This window comes from Montipora foliosa, chromosome 6 (assembly GCF_036669935.1).
Source record: "Montipora foliosa isolate CH-2021 chromosome 6, ASM3666993v2, whole genome shotgun sequence".
Lineage (NCBI taxonomy): Eukaryota > Metazoa > Cnidaria > Anthozoa > Scleractinia > Acroporidae > Montipora > Montipora foliosa.
In genome coordinates, this window is record NC_090874.1 from 24,542,894 (window position 1) to 24,545,393 (window position 2,500).

A 2,500-nucleotide genomic window follows, 5' to 3' on the forward strand; every position below is an offset into this window, starting at 1 on the left:
TTTTCTCTTGGGACCATTGTAAGTTCCAAGAGAAACTGGATACAATGCTTATGCAAAATTTGGAGGGACAAATAAAGAGTATTATGGTATTTTCCGAAGTGGCCTATTGGTGGCATACAAACTGAGGACTCTTGGAATATCTTTGGACTACCACTGATATAGAGAGGGATCGAAACGTTGGCGCTTTCAACTGTGACTTTCTAAGAGACATTCAAATTTTCTTTAAACCAGATTAGTAGCATCAAACTTTCCGACTGTCAACCTGGTTGCAACGTGATCTGTAACTTAAAGTAAATCAATTTGTCAGAGGAGCCCTGGCAAGATTATAAAAAAAAAAATAAAACTATTTTTGCAATAATGACGTTCGCCTTCTCTTGAGAGGATATAAAATGCTGGTAATGACATTTTTCTTCAAAATACATTAATAACGCCCATTGACCTATCAAATGGTCGATAATACTGCACGTGCAGCGACTTATATCGATAAAACCTTAGTATTTAAAAGTATGGGGTGATTTATCAGGTATGTAGGCATTGCACGTGACAGCTTGTTATTCTTGTGTGCTAATGTTCTGCCCACACAATTTGAACCTTTGTTCGGACTCCCGAGAGACACGCTTTCAGTGGAATGGTTTTGAAGCCGTTCAAAAAAACTCCCAGCTCGTGTTACGCCTCGCGTTTTTAGACTTGATAAAACACCCCTGCTCGTTAAAATTTGTAAACATTACATAAAAGTAAGCATGAAAAGATTCCGCTCGCTCTCTAACCAATAAGAATACAGAATTTGTCGAGTGCCTCCCATTCACGCATTGGAAAAAAAAACTTGATAGATTACTGATTGATCTTTTAAACTTTATCGTTGATACTTGAGGTTCGCCTTGATAACCGTGAAGCCCTGTGGAAAAAAAAAATAGTGAAAGAGTGATTAGAATTTATTTACGTCTTCTTTTTTATTAGTGATTGAACGATTATTTCTCTCGGCGATTTTTCCTAGGTAATAATTTTAAGTAAACAAATGACTGAAGAAAATTTATACTAAATCAATACAGAGATTGAACGTACTTTTGAATACTAGAAACCACATGGTTTTTACAAGAAGAACGTTTAGTTCACAGAATGCATAGAGATCATGTTTATTTACTAAATAATAAAGGTATAAAATGTAGAAAAGGGTAGATTACCTTTCCAGTGGTAATAGCTGTGTCCTTCAAGATCAAACCACGTATCATCGGTAAAGGAAATCCTCTGCTCCCCAGAACTGTAGGCATAACAATAACAATAACATTAACAATAACAAACTGCGATAAAACATATTTAAACATCCTTAAAAATACTAAATACTTGGCTAAAAACTTTGTTAAGAAAACGACGACGTTTCGACGTTAGCTAAACGTCGTGATCAAGTCAAAAATATTTTAAAATTGCAAACTATAAACACTAAAAGAACAATAGTTGATAAGGAGCTTGTATAATGAAAGAAAGGAAAAACAAAAAGTTTGGTACGTACAATGCACGTATGGAATCCGTCTGGATATTCAAAATTCCGACTAATCTCGCACCCAGATCTCACTCTGTCACTGGAAATGTGAGATCTGGTAAAGTTCGACAGTACACCATTTTTCATTGGCTACTAGAAAAGGTTTCGGCAATGCAATCTATGCTCCGATTGGCTTATTTCGCGGGGCACTTAATGAAGGTTTGGTTTTCGCAAGCTCATGTGCTGTTTTGAATAAATGTCAGTTGTGCGGAGGAAAGTTTTTTTTTTCCGACGACGGAAAAGCTTTACAGTTGAAATCATTTTAAAAATCTGCGACGTTTGTGTAAATGGTACCGACGAAAGCCCCACGTACCCTGCCACTCGAATAAAGTTCTGCGTAGCTTGCTACGCGGTACGCAGAAACTAATAACTTCAAGTTGAAGTATTTAATTTATTCAAAACAGTGTTTCTCGTTCTTAAAGTGTGACTCGCGAATTAAGTAGTGATCAATTGTGAATTTTACGGTTAGATTAACTACATTTTTCACGAGATTGTGTCAAGAAAATGGCACTCGTTGCAGTGATTAGGTCTAAGCACTCTTTAACATTTTCGCTTTCAATTTACGGTTTGGCTAACTACACTTTTCACAAGATTGTGTGAAGAAAATAGCACTCGTTTACTGATTAAGCCAAGGCGTTAGTTTTAGTGATTAGGCCTAAACCCTCTTTACCATTTTAGCTTTCAATTTACAGTTTGGCTAACTACACTTTACACGAGATCGTGTGAAGAAAATAGCACTCGTTTATTGATTAAGCCTAAGCGCTCGTTTCAGTGATTCTGAGTTCCTCCGACAATTAAACAATCTCGACAGTTCAAAAACAATCGCCTGTAGCGCTTCTTTCTATTTCGGCTTAAGTTTAAGGTTTCCTTGTCCTCTACCCAAAAGAATCTCTTCAAGAATACTCTCTAAATCCATGTTTATTCCACAAAATTACCCAGAATCACAACAGAGAGAATGAACAT

The 2,500-nt window shown here is 36.4% G+C and overlaps 1 protein-coding gene across 4 annotated transcripts in view; it reads right to left on the bottom strand.

The window, feature by feature from the left end:
• Nucleotides 1-2,500, bottom strand: part of LOC138007024 (lipopolysaccharide-binding protein-like) — a 65,791-nt gene that overhangs the window by 606 nt on the left and 62,685 nt on the right. For 3 of the 4 annotated variants that reach the window (XM_068853698.1, XM_068853697.1, XM_068853699.1), the window contains 2 exons: nt 1,182-1,258; nt 1-895 (listed from right to left, as the gene is read on the bottom strand). The exon at nt 1-895 is cut by the window's left edge. In XM_068853698.1, the coding sequence (XP_068709799.1) occupies nt 645-895; nt 1,182-1,258 (328 nt within the window). In that variant the 3' untranslated portion in view covers nt 1-644. The remainder of the gene's footprint in view (nt 896-1,181; nt 1,259-2,500) is intronic. The other variant, XM_068853701.1, reaches the window with a different exon arrangement.